Below are 20,554 nucleotides of genomic sequence, written 5' to 3'. Positions count from 1 at the left end.
TGGAGAGCTACAGTCCACAGGGTCTAAAAGAGTCAGACACTACTGAAGTGACTTAGCACACATGCATAAATATATGTATGCATAAATGTTATGTATTTAAAGATTTATTTTTAAGGAATTGGTTCATGTGGTTGTAGGGGCTGGCAAGTCTGAAATCTATGTGGCAGACGAGTATGCTGGAAGCTCAGGCAGGTTTTCTGTGTTACAACCTTGAGACAGAATTACTTCTTTGGGAAACTTTTGTTTTTTTTCTTAGGGTCGTCAACTGATTAATTAAAGCCCACCTGTATTATCTAGGGTGATATCCTTTACTTAAGCATCTGATTGTAGATATTAATCACATCTAAAAAATATCTTCATAGCAACATCTTGACTAGTGTTTGACCAAACACTTGGGGAGCATAGATAGCCTAAACAAGTTGACCTACAAAACTGAACAATCATGATGTCCTAAAGTGACACCAATTTATTACCTTACAGTTCTGAGGTCAGAAGTCCAAAATTGGTCTCACTGGGCTAATGGCAAGGTGTCAGGAGGGTTGGTTCTTTCTAGAAACTTTGAGGGGAGAATCTGTTTCCTTCCCTTTTCTAAATTCTAGAGGCCGCCTCCATTCCTTGGCTTGTGGCCTTTTTCTCTGTCTTCAGAGCACATCCCTACAACCCCTGCTTCTGTTGTCACATCTACTGCTGACTCATCCTCCTGTCTCCCTCTAAGAAGGACCCCTGTGATTGTGCTGGGCCCACCCAGCCAATCTATGGTAATATGCCCATCTCAAGATTCTTTTTGTTTATTTTTTACTGGAATATAATTTCTTTACAACATTGTGTTAGTTTCCTCCATACAACATCGTGAGTCACTTGTATGTATACATTTATCCCCTCCCTCTTCATCTCAAGAGTCTTAACATAGTCATGTCTGCAAAGTCGTTTTCTTTTGCCATGTAAGGTAACATATTCACGGGTTCCAGGGTTTAGGGTGTGAACATCTTCAGGAGGCCGTCACTCAGCCTCCCACCCTCTGCGTTTTCAGAATCCCTGTCATGGAGCACTGTTATTTTTCTCCAGAGGCCATGGGAATGGATCACTTTGTGATGGAGGATACTTATGATTCAAAATGTGTAATTTAATTTCCATGATTCAGAAGGTTCAAGGGCTTCCTTTGTTTGCATGTTCTTAAAGACAGGTATAGAATTCTGAAAGGCCACAGAACACTGGAGAGATGAAAAAATCTGAAAAATAAGTCCTTTTGGAACTCAGAAAAAAAAAGAATTGGCATTAAAAAAAAAAAAAAAAACTATTTATTTGGTTGCACTGGGTCTTACCTGTGGCACAGGGATCTTCAATTTTTGTTGCAGCATGTGGGATCTAGTTCCCCAGCCAGGGATCGAACTTGGGCCCCCTGGATTAGGAGTGCGGAATCTCAGCCACTGGTCCACCAGGGAAGTCCTGCTTTCTTACTTTCTTAAACATACACACACATACACGTGCACCATCTTTCTTTCTTATTCTTTCTCTCTCTCAATGCCAAGCAACCCAAGAAAAGAAGCTGTTGCCATGCCTAACATTGCTGAACTTTAACTGGGAACACCAAGTTTGTCAAAGGTCTCTATCCACCACCTTGAGTGGTGTGCAATAATGGGGCTCCACCCCTTTCAAGACTATACCATCCTTCCCCATTATCCATGGGGGATACATTCCAAGACCCCCAATAAACACCTGGAACCCTGGTTAGTACTAAACCCTGTATATACTATAGGTGGGGTGGGGTGGGGGACTATTGCATTGAAGGGCGACAGTTTTCCTTAATCACTGGGGTCTGGGAGAAACAAGGATGCTCTTTATGTTGACAATTCAAGGAATCCTATCATCAGGCATCAACCCTGGTTTTGTTTCTTGGTTCTGGTCTCATTCTGTAGGCCAGACCTGCCCAGATACAGAAGTCTGCTCTTTTCCTTACCTTTAGTGATAAAGCTGGTTAGAAATCACCACAGATTTGTGAATGGGCTTACTGTGAGTGCCTGTGGACTGTGCAATTTATTATTATTGCTAGCGATTTCCCTTGAGGACTCTGTTTTAATGGAAATATCCCTTTTTTGCAGACAAGACAGTCTTGATGGGGAGGTACTTGGTCATTTTGTATCATCCAAAAGGTCCTCGCACAAAAGTAGGCCCATAAAGACTGTCCCAGGTGAAGGCCCCCCTGTGGCTTCTGCTTGGGAGAAGATGGACAAGCTTCCAATGTCAGAGCCTTCCTTGGACACGAAGAGGATGGGAGAGAAGGTCAGGCCAAAGTCTGGCCTGATTGTCCGAGGCATGATGGCCGGGCCCGTTGCCAGCTCCCCACAGGTGGGCTTGATGCTTGAACTATGAGCATGATGAGCTATGAGCTATGAACTATGAGCTATGAGCTATGATGCTTGAGCTTGATGCTATGAGTGTGGAAATTGAGGATAGGCATGGCTTAAGGGGTGTCTGGGTTTATTTAGGGTGCCCCACAAGACAGCTCCAGAAGGGAGGATATATATCGTGGGATGGGCAAGAAGAAGGGGCCTTTTATCATTCCCTAGCTCTTCTGCCAGCTCCCTGTGGGGCCATGGCCTCATCACCTACCCTGCCCTCAGTTTACCCATCTTATCAACCAGGTAGTTACCATGGTCCTATGTTCCTTTGCCGAGTGAGAACACATCGACCAAGGTTTATCTTTGCAGTTCAGGAGTGGGGGACCCAGCCAAGTCTAGAGAACATATTTTTGATTTTTAAAAACATGACAGTGAAAAGAGAAAAAGAAATCCCAATCCTTATAGTTTGGTTTTGCTTTAAAAAAAATTCTAAAAATTTAACACCAATGTTCTATAGTCTCCCTTAAAAAGAGGCGATGGTAGGGTCCTGTCAGATGAGAAACTAAAGCAAAGGAGAGGATGAGTGTAAAAGGAGGGACAGAACAAGGGAAAATCAAACCCCAAACTCATAGTGTGGTGTCCGTCAAATCAGGGCGCCCGAGCAAACCACAAGCAGGGCATCTGTGCCCACGCTGGTCACCCCCACTCTTGGGGCAGCATGTATACATGCGGGTACGTGAGGCTTCAGGGGCCAGCACTCTTTCCCAGTTCATATGGAATTAAAGGCAAAAAGCAGTGGACACTCTCTCTGCCCCTGCCTACATCTTGTGAGATTTTCGGACAGGGCCTTTATTTATTTATTTTTATTTTATTTTATTTTATTTTTTTATTCTTTGAATCAGCCATGGATTTACATGTATTCCCAATCCCGATCCCCCCTCCCACCTCCCTCTCCACCCGATTCCTCTGGGACAGGGCCTTTAAAGGTCTTTTGGACATGGTCTCTTGGCCATGGTCTTGTTTTTTAGACCAGGTGTCCAAGATGCCTTTTGAGATCTGGAATTTCATGGCTCAGAGATGGTCATGCAGTTGGAAAAGGGAAAAGTTTCTTCACTGTCTTTTCAGAAAACTAGGGGTATTCTTTACTATTACATCAAAGCTAGACAAGTTGTTTCTTAATGTGGAATCTGAAACCATCCCAATGAACTTTTTGTGTGTTATCAGTTTTCATTGGTTTGTCTTGCACTTTGAATGAATCTTTTACCACTGCATGGCTTAGTAACATGATACGTTGGTCACGTGAAAGTTATTGTTTTATGAAGTTATATAGAGCCTCTGAATGTTGACACATTTCATTATACAAGAAACCATATAAAAAATCACATTTGTTAATGTCATCACTCAACTCATCAGAAAGTTTTTAAGTATCAGGAAGCCCTGGAGTTCATAATGGCAAACATGTTTCTCCAAATTCTGATTTTTAAGGTAACTTGTATTTGATCACTGGCAACAATATATCATTTGTTTCCCTTGAGTTCAATTTATTTTCAAGAAAATGCCTGCCAAATACCTGTCTGAATTAACCATAGTTCATCTGTCAGTGGTTCCATGAAAAATAGTAGCAAGTTCAGCTCACAACTCAGATGGCTGCATATAGGGCTTTGCCTAGTCACAGCCTTCATCATCTGTATCCCACACAATGTTTATGTATACCTCCTACTTTGTCACACAGACTATTAAAGAGATGTCTAACGCAGGATCAAGATCGGATGCAATTAACATTTTCTGTGCATCAGCATGGGCATTCTTAAGTGAAGTTAGCATTTTTATTGTAAGTGTGGTTGAATACCTCGAACAGTGGTATAGTTTGGTGCCACTGTCTTGATTCGTGCTGAAGGCCAGCAGGTTTTCCCACCAGTGCTTTTGGACCATCACTGCAAACATCAACATAGTGAAAAAGGCACAACATATCTTATTATTATAATGAAAATAGTTTTGAGCTCTCTGAAAGTGTTTGGGCGCAGACCCCTAAGGTTGATGGGCTATACTTTGAGAACTGGTGGACCAGATGAATGTTAGGGTCCTATCATACCATGACTTGCTTTTTTTATACGTATTTATTTGTTTGGCAGTGCCGGGTCTTAGTTGGGGCATGAGGGATCTTTGATTTTCATTGTGGCATGAGGGACCTTTAGTTGTGACATGTGGGATCTAGTTCCCTGACCAAGAATCGAACCTGGGTCCCCTGCATTGGGAGCGCAGAATCTTAGCCACTGGACCACCAGGGAGGTCCTGCCTACCATGACTTTTGAATCATCAAGTCTGTGCAGTTCAGTCCCCTTCAGTACTGAGGTGTGAGGGCGAGGGCTTGGACCTCCTTTACTACTGAGAGATTACCGCAAACTCCTCCCCAAAGGAGAAGCAGTTCTCCTTTGAGGTGTTCTTTTATCCTGGGGTATCTGAATCTTGTGAAGGGACCCTGAGGCAGAATTTCCCCAAGGTTTCCTGGAAGGTGTCCTGTGGGCTTTTGAGTGCCTTGGCCATACAAGAGAAAAGAGCGAGGTTTGCTAGGTATTGCATCATTTTTTTACTGCTAGGTCTGCTCTGCACTTTCGAAGGCTGAGTAAGAGGCTGGGTTCCCTGCCCTTGGCCGGAAGTTTTTTGGGTCTCCTTGGGAACAATGACTAATGTTTTCTTTGCTCTGCGGCAAGGGATGCCCTGGGTGGCTTTCGGAGGAGGTTTATGGTGCCTAGTAATTTCCACTGGGTGGGAACAGACAGAATTAGATGTTCTTTTTTTGGCACAGGCTTTACCATTTGGCTCAGGATTATTTCTGGAATTGCTGAGAGGTCCAGAAAAAGCTCAGCAGGTGTATTTTTGTCCCCTCCCTCTACTCCTCCAGCTCAGATGGGTAACATGTTCCCATTTCACTGGTTAATGATTGATAGAGAGGACGCTTCAGTTGACTCCTATGAAGTTCCTTCATTTCGGAAGTGAGCAAGACTTGATTGCTTACTAGGTATAGGTCACTGAACTGGGAAGCTCTGGGGACACCAGAGAGGAAGGAATAATGGTCCCTATCACTTGGTCTACTGGCAGGAAGGGGTAGGGCTATGATTATGTGGAGACAGGGGCAAAGATACTAAGCAATAGTGTTATAACATTTGCTGGCTGCTTCGAGGGGTTGGCTCTGTGCTACTGCCACACATGGGTCTGGGTCTCTTCTTTAGCCCTCACTGTGATCTTGTGGGAGGTCAGCACTGCAGGTCCCCAGTCCTTTATCCAGAACCTTTGGGCCAAACGTGTTTTATAATTTAGATTTTTTTTTTAAACTTCAGAAAGGAAATACAGTGCATAAACCACATACCACAGAACATCTGAAGTAGGGTTTGGTGTAGTGTCCCATAAACAAAACATATCTGCCACAAAACATATGAATATTCATGCTTGAAAAAAGACCCCAAGGGAATTCCCTGACAATCCAGGGGCTAAGGTTCCTCACTTTCACTGCTGAGGGCCAGGGTTTGATCCCTGATCAGGAAACTGCGATGCCCCAAGCCCCATGGTATGGTGGGGAAAAAAAAAGACTACAAGTAACTTCATAACAATTAAAAAGAATTTGCCATAGGAATCCAACAGAAATGTTCATTTTTTAGAGGTTTTGGGGTTTAGAAATTACAGATAGCAGGTTGTAGACAGATTAGATTACAGGAATGGGAAGTGAGGGACAAAGAAGTTCAATGACTTGTCACAGGGGACATGGCTAGCAGGGGCAGTTCAGGAATTAGAACACGTCTGACCTTGGAGCTCTCTGTAAGGGGTATGGGAGGGGGCTGAGGCATGCTCCTGGGGTTTATACTCGTGGGGTGCTGTGAAAGCAAGAGAGAAATGGGGCCCCCGAGAGTCTCCTCAGAGGGTAGGTAGAATTTTAAGAGAAGGAATTGAGGATGGAAAAGACATTCCCTGGGAAGGGAGCATCATAGTCTTGAAGTAGGTTATTTCCCACCTCCCTCCAAGGGGATCCTCACCTCTGCTTCTGTCCTTGTCCCTTTCAGGATTCCCTCCGCAGACGCTCGCTGAGGCGGTCCCCGGCCTTGAGCAGTGCTGCCCAGCCTCACAAGGAAGGGAGCCCACAAGAGCCCGAGCTCTCTACTCACACCTCCAGCTGTCCCGCCCCGCCGGAGGGACCAGCTTCCAGCACCGCCTCCACCTCTAGGAGCCCCCGGGGCCCGCTCAGCGAGCTGGCGAGGGAAGGACGGAGAACCTCGCCTGGCAGCCCGCCTCACCTGCCAGGCAAAGGGCTGCCCCCCAGGGGGAGTGGCAGGTGGGGAGACCTTTCCAAAGACAGTCCAGCCATGGACGGTGGCTCAGAGGCCAACAAAACTGCCTCGAAGTTCTCCCTGTCCAATGGGAATGTCCCGATGACCCAGGAGAGGCTGGAGGGAGCGTTTCAACGGCAGGGGAGCCCACCCCCATCCCTCAGGTGAGTGTGCTGTGCCCAGGTGATGGTTTTTCAGAGAACCGTCCAGTCCTGAGTGGCTCCTTGGGCTCCGAGTGTGGCTGTGAAGTGGGAGAGGTGATGCTCGTCACCCCACCAGGGAGAAAACAGCCCAGAGCCCACACGCCAGGAGGCTTTGGGGAGGCTTCCTTGGCTCTTACTTCTCAAGGGTCAGGCTGACGTGGTATGAGGAGTGTGTGGAGGCCAGAGGTATGTCGGTGAATCAGCTCCACAAGGCTCCATGAGGGGCAGTTTTTAAAAACCCTATCCTGAGTCCTTCCGTTTTATTCTTTCACAGTGGACCTTGAGGATTCGTACACTGGTTGATTTTTGAATGTTAAGCCAACCTTACATTTCTGGAATAAAACACACTTGGCTGTCATGTATTAATTTTATATATTGTTTGATTTAATTTATTAGTATTTTGTGTAGGGTTTTTGTATATAAATTCATGGAGGAGACTGACTGGCAAATTTCCTTTCTTGGAAAAACAGCCTTGTTAGATTTTTATATCTAGGATACGCTAGAAGTAGTTCCTCTTTTATTTTTGTTTAAACAGTCTTGAATAGTTAGTGTAAGATTGGTGTTATTTCTTCCTTAAATATTTGAGAGAATTTTCTGAACATTGAATTAAAAGGTTTTAAATTATGAATTCAAATAAAAAATTTTTAATTAAAATTATCTTTTTTAAATGTTTTAAAAATAGCTTTTATTTCTTAAAAGTTAGCAGGTGCATATTAGGAAACCAAAAAACACCAAAAGCAAAAAACAAAGTCATTCATAATCACAAGCAGTTTAGCATTTGTTTGTCTTTCTAGGTATCATTTGTGTATTTTCACAACTAAGCATCCGTTTTTATGTATAATTAAATTTTTCTATTTCATTTTGTGTCAGTTTTGGCAAGTTGTATTTTTCCAAGGAATTTAACCATATAATTTATATTTTAACTTTATGTATATAAAATTGTGTAATTATAATGTCTTCTTATTGTCAGTTTAAAGTCTGTAAGATCTTCAAGATTGTCTTTGTTTCCATTCCTGATACTGGTAATTTGTGTTCTATTTCTCAACAAGTTTTAGTAGGGGGTTGTGAATTATATGCTCTTTCTTTCAAAGAGGTAACTTTTGACTTTGTAGGTTTCAGTTCAGTTCAGTCGCTCAGTCTGTCTGACTCTTTGCGACCCCATGAACCGCAGCACGCTAGGCCTCCCTGTCCATCACCAACTCCCGGAGTCTACCGAAACTCATGTCCATTGAGTTGGTGATGCCATCCAACCATCTCATCCTCTGTGTTGTAGGTTTGGTTTCTAATTTATTGATTTCCACTCTTTCATTCTGCTTTCTTTGAGTTTAGTTTGCTATTATTTTCTATTTTATTGATATGTATCTTGAATTATTGATTCTCAGCCACTTTTTCTTCTTTGTCCCTTCCTCCTCCTCTTCTTCTTTTGGCATTTCTGATTTTAATTTTTAGGGGGTTTGTTGACTGCTATTCCAGAATTATGTTCAATATTTCTTCCATATATTAACTGCTACCATTGAGTGTTTACTTAGCGGCTGACACTATACTGGACACTTTTCATATATTATTCTATAATATTTCTTAAACCAGCAAGGAGGTAGTCCTCAACTTACAGATGAGTTCAAAGCCCATCATGCTTGTAAACACCATCTTATACTTGTTAGGTTACCATGTTTTTGTTTGCGTGTGTTGTATATGTTTTAAGAAAGTGCGTGTGTGCTCAGTCATGTCTGACTCTTTACAACTCCATGGACTGTAGCTTGCCAGGCCTCTCTGTCCATGGAATTTTTCAGGCAAGAATACTGGAGCGGGTTGCCATTTCCTACTCCAGGGGATCTTCCTAAATCAGGGAACTAACTCGTGTATTCTGAATCTCTGTACTGGCAGGTGAATTCTTTACCATTGCATCACATAGGAAGCCCCTGTGTATTCTTTAAGCACTAGTAATTTCTGCAGGATTGGTATAAGATAGGCATCCTGGTTTGTAGTACTGCTGTTTTAGTCATTTACTGTGCATCTAATGTGTGCCAGACATTGGTAGTACAAGGGAAACTAAACAGATGTAGTCCATTAAGTCCCTTTGTGACCATGGATAAGCTGGGCCAGTTTGCTTAGACATTTTTTGGCTAGTTTATTTGATACATATACATATAGAATTATTATAACTTTCTGTTGGAGAGACTTTTCTATTATTATGAGCATTTCTAGTAATACTTATTGCCTTAATGTCTATTTAGGAATAGCTACCACAGCTTTCCTTTGATTAGTGTTTTTATGATATATCTTTTCCATCTTTTTACTTTTATTTATTCATATTTAAGGGTGCCAACTAAAAGCCTTTGGGGTTTACCAGGCTTTATCCTTTTAAAAACCAATTGTTTAAACTGAACTAAAAGAAAGCAGAACAAAAACAGGTCACCCATTTTTCCCACCTTCTACCCACCTCAGCCTTCTTCTTTTGTAATATCTTTTAAAGCTACAAATTCCCCTCTAAGTAATGCTTTGTCTGTATCCCACACGTTAATATATTATATAATCATATAATTTAGTTATTTTCTCATTCCTGTTGTGATTTATTCTTTTGACCCATGGGTTATTTAGACATGTATCGACTAATTCAAAGCCTTTGGGCTATTTTTCTGGTTATCTTTTTGTTGTTGATTTCTAGTTTATTTCTACATTGTTCATAATATATTCTCTATGATTTCAGTCCTTTGATATTTGTTAAGATTTCTTTATGGTCTAGTGTATATTTAAAGTTTGTCTCCTATGGGCGGCATGTATTTAGGTTTTTAAATCTTGTCTGATAAATTTTTGCTTTAGTTGAAATAATTATTGCATTTGCATTTTCCTTTTGATTACAAAACTTAACTTTCTGTAGTATTTCTTTAACAAGTATGTTACATTTTTTTTCAATTTTTGTTTAGTGATGTCTTTATTTTACCTTTATTTTTGAAGGATATTTCAATGGGTATAGAATTCTAGATTGGTGGTTTATTTTTTCGGGACTTTAAATAGTCCATTGTCTTATCTTTGTATTACTCTTTTGGAGGTAGTATGTCTTTTTTTTTTTTTTTTTTTCACTCTGGCTGCTTTTTTCCCCCATCTTTTAAGATTTTCTCATTCTTTAATGTCAACAGAGCTACTATAATGTGCCTCAACATGGTTTTCTTTGATGATTCTGCTTGGGATATATAGTGAAGTGAAGTGAAAGTTGCTCAGCTGTGTGTGATCTTTGTGACCCTATGGACTACACAGTCCATAGAATTCTCCAGGCCAGGATACTGGAGTGGGTTGCCATTTTCTTCTCCAGGGGATCTCCCCATCCCAGGAATGAAACCCAGGTTTCCTGCATTGCACGTGGATTCTTTACCAGCTGAGTCACAATGGGACATGTAGAACTTCCTGCAATTTGGGATTGCTACCTTTCATCTGTTTTGAAAATTATTATCTATTATCTTTTCAAATATTGCTTTTATCCCATTTTCTCTTTTTTCTCCTGGCCTTCCAGTTACACATATACTAGATAGGAAAGAATGTTTTCCTATATTTTCCATCTTTTTTTTTCCTTTTCTCTCTACTTTAATCTAGGTATTCTCTTTTGATCTACCTTCTGGTTCATGTTTCTTCTCTTTTCCATGCTATTAAATATATATAATAAATTCTTAATTATTTTTCAGTTTTATAATTTCTATTTCTTTTTAAAAAATAGCAGTCTTTTGTGAGATTCTCCATCTTTTATTTTCTTGAGCATATTATTCACAGTCATTTTAAAGTCCTGTTTGGTAACTTCCATATCTGGATCACCTATAGGTCTATTGATACTGTCCTTTTTTCTTTCAGGTTTTGATCATTTTGTCCTGTTTCTTTGCATTGATAAACTAAATTCCAGACATTGCATAGGAATAATTGTAGTGGTTAAGAGACTTTAATTCTCTTTAGGTAGATATTAATCTCTCATTAGTTTTAGACTTTGTAATATAACTTCTGTCATTCTGTTATTTGTCCCATAACTTTGTCCATTATCTCCTTTGTTGAACAGAAATTCTTAATTTTGACATAATTAAGAAATTTCTTGTTTGGCATATGATTTGCATTTTTTCTTTATTAAGTTCATTCTTTCCTTTAGATTTCACTGATATTCTCTTATGTTTTTCCATTAACTTTATAATTTTAGCTTTCACATTTAGGTATTTAATCTTTTGTATTTGTTAGGCTGTAAGACTCACTTTTATTTTTCTCCATATATTTAATATAAGACAGTTTTCCTAGCATCACCTACTCTACAATTTGTTCTTTCCCCATAGATTTATGGAGCTGTCTTGATTCTTTTCTAAGTTCGCATATAGATGTTGTTGTTGTTGCTAAGTTGTGTCCAACTCTTGTGGGACTCCATGGACTGTAGCCCGCCCAGCCCCTCTGTCCATGATATTTCCCAGGCAGGAATACTGGAGTGGGTTGCCATTTCCTTCTCTACCCATGTAAACATGGATCTGTCTTTGATTTCTCTGTGTTTCATTGGTACTTTTTTTTTTTAATAAAAAAAACACATGACCATAGCTTTTAGTACTATTGCATTGTAGTTATAGCCTATTATGTTGGTAGGATCAGTTCCCTATTTCTCTTTTCTTTTAGGATTGACAATACAGATCTTTATTCTCTGTTCCCCCAACATGTCTTGCTTCTTTCTACATGAGGAAGAACTGGTTCATCCCCTTGCTGTAAAGGTCCTGCTCTCAAACCATCTCATGACTGTCTCTTTCTTGTCAATCAGATGTTCTGTACTCATAGTGGTTTTCTTTGACTAACTTTACCTCCACCCTGTCACCTCTAGCCTATTTTATTGTTTATTACAGCATCTATCATTGCCTGAAATGGGCTCTGGAGTCTGATGACCCGAACTGGCAAACCACCTCTGCCCTTTATAAAAACTGTGGCCTTTGACCAGTTATCAAACCTTTGAAAGATAATATGAACTTTGTCTTATAGGAAGAGGTAGGTGGCAGGTAAACATGCTGCTACTGCCCGCTCCTTCAGTACCAGGTGAGGTACAACTAGTAGTGTTTAACATGTGATCATAGTGTTGATCTTTATATCAGTAAACATTTTGGGAGCTTTGTTGTTTACCTTCTACTTACTCCCTATATGCTGAGCACCATGCAAAAACACTTGTGTATATTATCTCATTTGCTCTTTAGGATAATCCATTGAGGTGGATATTATTTGTTTTTTTCTGGTGAAGAGGGGAGTTTGTCATTAAATAGTATTCTCCTGAGTTCTGAACAAATTGTCAAATAAAACAAAGGGTATTAACTAGATTGGGGTAAAATGCATATCATCTCTGAGATTGATAATGGAAAGATAGAAGACACAGCAGGCCACGAGTCTTCGCGTGCCCAGCGTGGGACAGACTTCCTCCCCTCGACTCAGGCCCAGGCCACGTGGTGGGAGGGGCGTCCCTGGAAGAGCAGCTCACTCCTGGAGGAGACAGGGTGCAGCTGAGCCTGATGTTCCTCTTTCCTTTCTTTCCCCAATTAGCCCATCAGACAAGACACACCTCCGTCCTCAGGATGGAGTGAATAGAAAGGAGGAGAGGAAAGGTCCATGGGGTAGACCAGTAGAACTTCCTCCAAACAGCCAGGACACTCTGGGAGCTGAGAACAAGCATCTTCCCTCCCCAGCAATTATTATTGCATTTTCGGTGTTGGCTGCATCCTTCTCAGGCTCCCATTTCTCTGGTTCTCCCTTTTCTGCCTCCTTCTTCCCCTTTGAAGGATCCCTCTGGTTCCATTGGGTTCCATCAGGAATATCCAGGATAGTCTGATCTCAAGATCAGCGGACCAGCAACCTTATCTCCATCTGGAACCTAATTCCCTTGCCATGTAACCCAACATTTCACAGGTTCCAGAACTTAAGAAATGAGCATTATTAGGGGTTGACATTAACCTGCCTGCTACAGAGGGCAACTGGTTTTTTTCTTGCAGTGTTTAAAATCTTTTTGGTCTCCTTACGATTTTTAAAATGCTTACTTTTAGCCTCTCAGTATCCATTTCTACCACTCTCAGAAGAAATTGTGTTGTTTTCACCTTTTCTAGGCTTTCTCCCCTGTTTGACTATCTTTATGTGTCTGTCTTTTTCATGTGGATCACCTGTGGGAAGGGAACCAGGAAAGCCTGGTCGGTCCCTGGGAGCTCCGGGATTAGGCGTGGAGATGTCTGGCTCTGGGGCTGCCATGGTGTGTCCAGTGAGCTCAGGGCAGTTATGAATTTCCTGAACACTGATGGATGTCACCTTGGGGATGGTGAATGTTTTCCCAGAAGACAAGCTTAAAGAATGATGGGAATCCATGAAATTCAAGTTTAATTTCATTGGATTTTTTAAAAAAGATATTTTCAATTGGGTGTTTTAAAAGCAGAGTGGAATAGATGCTGCCTTAGGGTCTGTCTCAATTCTTAACCTTATAGTTTGTCAGGGGTAGAAAGGTCCTTAGGATCCAAGCCCTTCATTTAGCAGTTGGGGAGCAGGGCTCAGGGACCAGAGGGGAGATGACTCACCTCAGCTCTTGCAAGTGTCCTACAGTCCTTCCATAAGCTCTGCTTTCACTGTCAGGCTATGTTTAGAGCTTTTGCTCAAAATATGTATGACCCTTCCTGTTCTCAGTATAAGCCTCCAGCACAATTGTCACCAGTCAACGTGTGACATTCCTATTCCTCAAGCAGTGACTCCCTTGGTTTTAGAGAGACTTGACTTTAGACCCTGAGTTCATGGAGTTTGTCCTCAAAAAATCCACATCAATTCACAGAAATGTTCATTTATTCAGTTAACTTGTTAATAACTCTTTAATGAATGCCATAGTGCGTTACAGCCAGCTTGTGCTGGCTCACAGAGCCCAGTGTTGCCGTGTCTGATGTCAAGGTAGTAGCTTGAACTTGGTCATGGTAGGAGTATTTAAACCATGTTTAGCTATGTGTGCGTGCTTAGTCATGTCTGACTCTTTGTGATCCCATGGACTATAGCCCACCAGGCTGCTCTGTCCATGGAATTTTCCCAGTCAAGAATACTGGAGTGGGTTGCCATTTCTTACTCCAGGGGATCTTCCCGACTCAGGAATTGAACCCACATCTCCTGTGTTTCCTGCATTGGCAGGCAGATTCTTTACCATTGCATCACCTGGGAAGCCCCAGAATATTGGCAAATGCTGCAAATTAGCATCCCTCTCACTTACCCTGGAGAGCTGGTTAACTTCCGCCAGCACTCCACCTGTGATGGGCTCCTGTGTGCCAGACACTGTTCTATCCACTGGGGATTCCATGTGGATGAAACAAACTTAAGTCTCTACTCTTATGGAGTGTATACTTCTGGTGGGGAGAGGCAGCCAGCACAACCACCCAACAGGTAAATATACAGTGTACCTGTGTGCTGTGAGGAAAAGTATTAATAAATCAAGGAAGTGTGATGGAGAGCCCTGGCTTTGGGGCTGCTATTTTAAAAAGGAGTAGCTGGGGAAACCTTTTTTGAGAAGATGCATGAGAGGAGACCAGAAGGAAGACAGGGAACCAACTTTTGATCCCTGAAAGCAAATGCAAAGAGAGAGCAGCCATGGGGTCCTGGGGTTGCTTGTTCAGGCTGAGCAGAAGAGGGAGAGAGGAGGTGAGGCGGGGGTGAGGGAGCAGGGGGATCTGGGGGCCTCTGAAGGTGCTGGCTTTACCTCTAGGTGATGGCGGAGCCTTTGGAGGTTAGGCAGAGGCAGGGCCTGTGGTGCCTCGTGTTAAGTAGGATCCCTCTGGCTGCTGGTTGGGGTTGAGAATAGATTCCGGAGACGAGGCTGAAAACGGGCAGGGGGCAATGCAACCGTCTTCAGGAGAGCTGACGGTGGCTTGAATCGGGTAGTGGCAGTGAAGGTGACGAGACATGAGCTAGAGGAAGCACACACACATGGATCTTCTGCTTTTTGAGTTTAGTTTTATTCCAGTTCACTTTTACTAAAGACCTATATTAGTTAAGCAAAATAAATCCAAAGAGGATTTTCACTTTTAAGGAAAAGACAAAAAGTGAAAATAGTGATCACTGCTTTGTACTAAGTCGTTGCAAAGGCAGCTTTCACCGGGAACAGCCGTCAGAGCGGCACTCCCGAGCTCCTTCCCCTGGAACCACCCTCAGCTCTGTGCCCCTGAGCCTCTGGGCTGGATCTCAACTTGTTCTGTGCCTCTGTTAACAAGATGTGTCCTAAGGTCATTGCTTCTTGGCTTTACCCCACTTCAGCCTGGGAAAGCTTTCATGGGAAGGCTTTACTTTTGAGTGGAAGGGGAACCTGTAAGTGGTTGAGTCAACAGGATTTGCCCATGGATTAGATGTGTGCATTAGAGAAAAAGAGAGGCAAGGATGACGCCAAAGTTTCTGGCTGAACAACTGGGAGATGGTGTTGCTCTTCCCTGAAATGAGGAAGACGGTGGAAGGAGCAGGGTTAGGTCATGGACGTTGGGGCACAGTCCATTGCCCACCTGTCGGGATACATTTTATCAAGCCAATTGTGTTTCTTTGTTGACTGGCCTCCCTGTGGCCTGTGAGTCAGGGACCTTGTGTCTGGAATCTGCAGATGTGAGCAGTCAGCTGTCCTGTGGTTCTCATTTCAGGCCCTGTTGATGCTGTTGTGACAGGACAATTCTCTTCTCTTCTGGCCTTGGGGTCTTAGTGAAGCTGTGAAGAGGTTGTTTCTCACACCAGGACTATTACTAGAGGCCATGTAATAGGATTGCTCACGGCTCTTCTCTGAGGACAGTAAAAGCAGTTGTCTTGCCTTTAAATCGAGCACTTATTTTTCCTGTGTTTGCAGGTAGAAGGTCTGCTTTGGTCAGATCTCTAGACCTTTCCGGGCCTCTGTGCTCCTATCTGTAAGGGAAGGGATTAGATGGACTGCTCTTTAGGGTCGTCTCCATCTCTGAGGACTTCCCTGGTGGCTCAGTGGTAAAGAATCTGCTTGCTAATGCAGGAGACATGGGTTCGATCCCTGGGTTGGGAAGATCCCCTGGAAAAGGAACTGGCAACCCACTCCAGTATTCTTGCTTGGGAAATCCCATGGACAGAGGAGCCTGGTGGGCTATCCATCCTGGGGTTGCAAAGAATCAGACACAACTTAGCGACAACAACAGCCACCACAGTCCCTGACATCCCCTCATCCTCCATTTACACATGGCCTTGGATGTGTCCAGGTCAAACTTCCACTTTGTCTGAGATCCAGGAATCACAGTCTTTTTGGCTGACCCCCTGATGTTCATCTTGTGTAGAGAATGAGCGTACAAACTGGGTTTCTGTGCCATGGGAGTCCCTCCTGGACTGTGGCCTCCTCTGAGCTCTTGTAAAATGATACAGGCAGGGCTCAGCAACCCAGATTCTCCTCTAGCCCCTAGCATGGGGTTCTGTTGCTGGAGGCATGATGATCTCCTGTTCCAGCTTCAGGGTTTTGACTGGGAGGCCGGCTGAGTGCTACATGGTTTAATCCTGACACCTCCAGCCCCTTTGCCTGTTACTTGTTGAATGATTTCTATCTTAGGTCAAAGTCCCAAGAACAGCTATTCTCAGACTCTAATCCCTGGACCAGGAGCACGTGCATCGCCTGGGAATGTGTTAGAAACACAGCTTGTGTGACCTGCGGAATTGGAACTTTGGGGGTGAAACCCGGCAGTGTATTTTAACAAGCCCTCCAGGTGATGGGTTGCAGGCCGAGTTTGGAGAACCAGTGTCCTGGAAGCTAAGCCTGAGATGGAGGGTCAGGCACATGTAATCTATCGGGGGTGTGCTCTCAGGAGAAAGGCAGTGAGGGACACATGCAAGGGCAGGGGAGGATGTTGGGGGGGCAGGCTCCTCCCACAGGGAGATGAGAGTGTGGACTCACCCAGAGCCACTTCCACCTTTAAGCCAGGAGAGGGCCTATTTTTCTTGTGTCAGCCATTGGCTATGGGTGGCCCATGCTGGGGGGCAGTGTGCCACTGCCTGGCTGACTTTTATGAAGGATTGGTCTCTGGTAAAGGGTGCAGCTGTGAGCTGTTAGCAGCCAACGTGGACAGCACCTGGGATGGGGGTAACCAGGCAAGGGACTCCTTGCATCTTCCATGTCAGTCCTCATGATTCCTTCTATGCTCCCCCAGCTCCCAGTGGGATAATGGAAATAGACATTTCCAAAGCTTGCTCATGGCTCTCCCCTCTGGTGCATAGGATGCCCTGGTGAGGCAGGCCAAACAGGGGTCATTTACAGGTGAGGAGACAGACCCCAGAGGGGCAGGCTGGAGTGAAACCTGATATAGGCCCGCAGACAGCCCCCTCCCATCGAGACCCCCTCAGCTCTCTTTGTAAGAGCACCGTGTTAACCCATCACTGGCATCATAGCTGAGCAATGCTCTGCTGTCTCAGACAGGAGGTGGCTTTGAGCTTTCTTGGTGTCCAAATCTGGCACTGGGGATGTGAGAGGATGAGATGGCTGCTTGCTCTGAAGCCCATGCTCTGTGTAATTGGGTGCTTAACTGTGGTCCTCACAGAAGAGTGGAAGATCCAGGAGCAGGTGGGGGCTCTGTTGACAGGGCAGGGCAGCCTTGGGCTTGAAGAGGCTGCATTTAGTACAAAAACCTCATGGTGAACTAGTAACACTGGGTGAGGAATAGCTGTGATTAGCCTGCCGTGTTCTGTGTGGGTCTCTGCAGCCTGGGCACAGCCACTGCCCCACCACAGCATCCATGTCCCCGCCTCTGTCAAAGCCAGTAGTCAGTTCAAGGATTCAACTACCGACATTGGGTGTGCCCCGTCCAATTTTCTGGTTTTGCAGAAAAATGGACAGTAGGTGGCAGCAGACCCGCATCAGTCTTCAGGACCCCCAGAGACTTTGGGTGGCCCTGTTGTGTGACTGTCCCCAGGCCCCTACCGATGAGGATGACAACGCACTTGGGTGGGAGACAGATGAATGAGATCCAGTCCCTCCAGTTCTCACCCTGCCCAGGCTCCAGATCATGAGCCCAGGCCTGTTTGTGTCGTGAGAGGGAGCAAATGTTGCCATCTGGGGCCTGGCAGAGGCTGAGCAGAGGATGTGGCATTTGCGGTTTATTGACTGTTCCCTCTATCCGAGGATCCCAAGTCTGACAACATCTGTACTGCCTGGGATGAGTCATGGAGAGAATCCCATTTTCATTTGTCTCTGCACATTATTTGGACTTTATGTCGGACTAAGGAGGTTTGAAATTAGCTGACTGTTGAAACATACATCACACACAATTGCTTTCCTGTGGGCCAGAAGCCCCGTGTAGACAGGTGGCCTGCCTGGGGCCCCTGTGCTGTGCAGCTTCCCCTTCATGCTGGCCCCAGGGACCAGTCTTCTCGGGTGGCACGCTGCCCTTCACACCTGCCATTGGTCCCTGTGCCCAGCGGGTTCTCCTTCCCACCTCTTGCCCACTATTCATACTACATGTGCATCCCCCATCCCCAGTGGAATGCCACTTCTGTCTCCTCCAAATGCTGGCCTCTCCCTAGTATTGCCCAGGAGAGTAAACATGAAAACCGACTCCAGCACACATTAGGGGCCACTTGGAGCCCTCCATGAGCGGGGTTGACGCTCTCTCCCCTGTGCAGTAATTAAAGCTGCCACATACCTTCAGTTCTGGGGTTTCTGAGTTTCTTTGATCCAATGCATCCCCCAGGGCAAAGAGACTTCTCATGACTCAAATTTCCTTTGAGATCAAGAAAGTGTGGCTAAAGAGGGAAGAGAGGTTCCACCCCCTCCTTGGAAGGAGAAATAGTCTCATTTTGTCCATCTCTGGACATCAGAATGGCAGATCTGAGAGCCTCCTCTGCCCACACCTGACCCTTGCCAGCTCTGCCCCAGGCCCGGGTCCATGGCACATGGACAGAAAGATATTCCATGCAGTGGAAGCTGCTGCTGCTAGATGGAAAGAGGCCATTAATGCTCAGGGATAATTTGGGGGAGATGAATGTCAGCAGAGGAGGTGTATGGAAACTATTTCCTGGCTGCATTTCTTTCCTCACTCCAGGACGCTTTTTGGCTGGTCTATGAGCTAGCTTCCAGCAGACCCTGGCTACCAGAACCAGAGAGAGGTCCATACAGAGATCAGCAACAAAGTCAGGATGAGAATGAAGCCGGAGAGGTTTCCGAGGTGTGAAATTTAAGGAGGCACTCACTCTTAAGGTGTTTCACCTGTAGTGTAGTCACCTCCATCAACTTGAGACTGAGTGCCTCCTTAAATTTTGCATCCTAGGTACCTAATGCCAGTCTGGCCCTTAGTCTGGGCTGCTTCCCTTCTGCTCCTTAGTATCATGGATAATCATTGATAGAGCACAATGATTGATAACTCATTTTTACTTCCATGAACTCTTTGAGGGTTGGAGTGGGCTGTATTTCTTTGTTGTCATTGTTTTTCTAGCTATATCCCTGGACCTGGAAATCTATACCGAGCAAAAGAGAGCATGTGCATCATAAGGAGAATGAAAGGGAAAATCATGCTGATTTGTTTGGGACAATGTCACGAAACTTAAGTTGATCATCTTTAATAGAATTGGAACAATCCAAACTTTATCTTCAGGTTCACTTGGTGGCTTTCATTCACTCCTTAATTTCTTATTCTATATTCATGTAACTAACCATCCATCCAACCAACCAATCAACCAACTATCCAATCACCAACACATCAACTCACCAACCTACCAGCACAGCCCATTACAACTGTGATGTCCTGTATGGAAGTCATCTTGAATGTTGCCTTCTTTAGGAAGCCTTTCTGATCTCTTCCCTTCTATACCTGGACGTGAGCCCCTTCTCATACCTTTCACAGCACATGTCACACTGGAGAGAGCTGACAGACTCCTTTGTTTCTGCTGCTGGATTGTCAGTCATCTGAGTATGGAGGTGAGTTGTCTGTGCCTCCCTCAATTTTGTTCAGAATTGTTCCAAATGTATCGGATGGAGCTAAATGATAGGCTTTGCCTTGGGGAGCTCAGTGGACACATAGGAGAGTGGGACTAGTGGTTTAGCAAGCAGGGAGGTCACCTAAAAATAGGAGGCGGCATCTGCCCCAGAGCCAGATGAATGGTGCCCCTGAGGTGCCATAGGATCTTAGAGGAGGGGGCTGTCCTGGGCCAGGCTTTGGAGGCAGAGCAGGGCTGGGATAGACCAGTTGGGGGCCAGCCAAGGGCCTCACTACAACGCCTGACATACTCATCTCTTTTCTGTACCTTCCTCCAAGCCTGAGATTTTAGGGGGAAAGGTTTGCTCGTGTCCTTGGGATCTCATTTCTAAAGACTGAAGCGGCTCCCTGGATCTTCCTCAGCCCCTCCTTTTTTTCCTGGGGCCTGCATTGGGTTCTATTGCATTCGTGATATTTTTTGATGATGTGCACGTATGGTGGCTCATGGAGAAAGAGCCTAAACTTGGAACTTTGCAAAGGATTGGGAAAGGGCCTTGATTTATGACAAAAATGGGCATCCTTGTTCCCATCCTGAGTAGGGTTGGCTGGTACCTGGGGGCCTGGGGAAAAGAGCTGAAGTCTTTCCCCTGCCAAAGCCCGCTCCATCCTGCTGGATGGGACCTTCCCTCGTGAGGCCCTCAGCTGCTTTTCCTAAATGGTGGCCGTGATTCACTTGGGCTGCTGCCACCACCTTGAAAAGATGGCCTCTGAGGCTGAGTTCTATCAGGGGCATT

General features: G+C 44.4%; 1 protein-coding gene across 1 annotated transcript in view; it reads left to right on the top strand.

Annotated features, from left to right (window-relative positions):
- The window catches only part of MINDY4 (MINDY lysine 48 deubiquitinase 4), a 108,906-nt gene that overhangs the window by 10,293 nt on the left and 78,059 nt on the right, over positions 1-20,554 (top strand). The window contains exons 4-5 of the mRNA XM_043463269.1: positions 2,100-2,346; positions 6,395-6,822. Coding sequence (XP_043319204.1) covers positions 2,100-2,346; positions 6,395-6,822 — 675 coding nt within the window. The remainder of the gene's footprint in view (positions 1-2,099; positions 2,347-6,394; positions 6,823-20,554) is intronic.

Source organism: Cervus canadensis, chromosome 3, assembly GCF_019320065.1.
Source record: "Cervus canadensis isolate Bull #8, Minnesota chromosome 3, ASM1932006v1, whole genome shotgun sequence".
NCBI lineage: Eukaryota > Metazoa > Chordata > Mammalia > Artiodactyla > Cervidae > Cervus > Cervus canadensis.
Note: the sequence above shows the minus strand (reverse complement) of the source record. Positions and strands in the feature narration are given on the sequence as shown.